The following is a 1,607-nucleotide window of genomic DNA, read 5'->3' on the forward strand; positions in this document are numbered from 1 at the left end:
GGGTGTTTTAACGTTGTTACGAAACTGCGAAAATACATAACTTCAATCAATGATATATCGATGAAAAAAAAGCTATCTTGAATCTGAAAAATGGATTTCAGATGGCAAGGGTGCTCCTTTGTGATGCTTCCGCCCGTTTTTGAAAAAAAAAATTATTCAAGATGCTATGTAACCTCAAATATAGCAAAAACCGTTTTTTTTTTGCACTTTTAGTTTACAATATCTCGAAAACTGAGGGCGATGGACTTTTTCTGAGGTCGGATTCGGATTCAGCGCAGCAAAAACCTTCGGGTATACTAGGTCTGGTCTCTGGTTCCGGACCTTTGTCAAATTTTGTCGGCCTGTGTTATCGACGGACAAATTTAGGTTTTACAGCAGAAGTTTGACATTTAACTTTCTCTGATGGTAATCATGCGATCTGTTTTACCCACAGACCCTAGAAGTTCGAAGTTGTCTACTCGCTGCACTAGTGCTGCTCTGACACAGCTGATACCAAAATGATACGTATCTCAGACCAAATGTGTTTATTTGCATTTCAAGTGCAAACATTAGTTTTCGCATTATTTCTGCATAATTTTCGTGAGTGATTTTTGTCGTTTTGCCCCACTTTGATCAATATAAACCTCATAACTAGCCCATTGACAACATTGCAAAATGCTTGCAGGGTTTGACGACAGCACGGTCGGTATTTCTTCAAAATAGTAATTAAAAAAAAAAACTTTTCAATATTCTAATTATTTTGTACCAGAGACACATTCTTGCATGACTTCTATTAATCGTGCCAAATATTTTGCACGATATCTCATTCCACAAATGATCCTTTAATATTTATTAACGTTTCCCGAAAAAAAATTCCGCGTTATTTAAACTTTTATTTTTCAATATGGGTGAAAAAATATTGATCTTAGGGCTGACTTGATCAGCTGTTATACTCATCACATGGCCTTAAGTTTTACGGAAATATTTGATATGGACCAGAATTTCATGTTAGGTGGAGAAACTAAAACAATATTTTTCATAGACAAAAGTTAATCCTCCTTTTATTGTATAGCTGAAGCCACGAATATCGCAAACGTTGTGGTCGACAAGCTTATTTATTTTTCTAACTATTCTAGCCATTGAATGAAATAATTCGTTGTTACGAGGACATAGTGTAATAAAGTTTAATAAATATAATTTTAAGTAATTATCACTTAACCTTAGATTTTTATTGTATGAAAAATATTAATATTGCTTAAAATTAAACGATCATTTTTAGCAAGGAAGGTTACGCTGTTTGTTAGAAACAAATTTCTTTGACAATGTAGTGTTCCATAAAGCAATTTAGACGAGCTCGCCTTCATATCTTCTTTTATTGAGGCTCGAATACCTAAAAGGACAATCGGTAAGACCTCGGCCCATTCGTCGTTTTCGTGACACTTAATTGCTGCCTTTAGTTGTCGGTGTAATCGCTCGACCATGCCGTTCGCCGCTGGATGGTAAGCTCTCGTACGCAGGTGCTTGGCTCCTATAACTTGAGTCAACTCTTCGAAAAGTTTTGACTCGAACTGTCGTCCTTGATCGGTTGTGATTTTCAAGGGAATTCCAAATCGCGATATCCATTCGCT

General features: G+C 36.0%; 1 protein-coding gene across 1 annotated transcript in view; it reads right to left on the minus strand.

Annotated features, from left to right (window-relative positions):
* Positions 1-935: 935 nt before the first annotated feature.
* The window catches only part of LOC117181172, a 4,692-nt gene continuing 4,020 nt past the window's right edge, over positions 936-1,607 (minus strand). Inside the window, exons 3-4 of the mRNA XM_033373740.1 lie at positions 1,370-1,605; positions 936-1,000 (exon numbers count right to left, since the gene is read on the minus strand). Coding sequence (XP_033229631.1) covers positions 936-1,000; positions 1,370-1,605 — 301 coding nt within the window. The remainder of the gene's footprint in view (positions 1,001-1,369; positions 1,606-1,607) is intronic.

The sequence above is a fragment of the Belonocnema kinseyi genome, chromosome 10 (genome assembly GCF_010883055.1).
Source record: "Belonocnema kinseyi isolate 2016_QV_RU_SX_M_011 chromosome 10, B_treatae_v1, whole genome shotgun sequence".
Taxonomy (NCBI): domain Eukaryota; kingdom Metazoa; phylum Arthropoda; class Insecta; order Hymenoptera; family Cynipidae; genus Belonocnema; species Belonocnema kinseyi.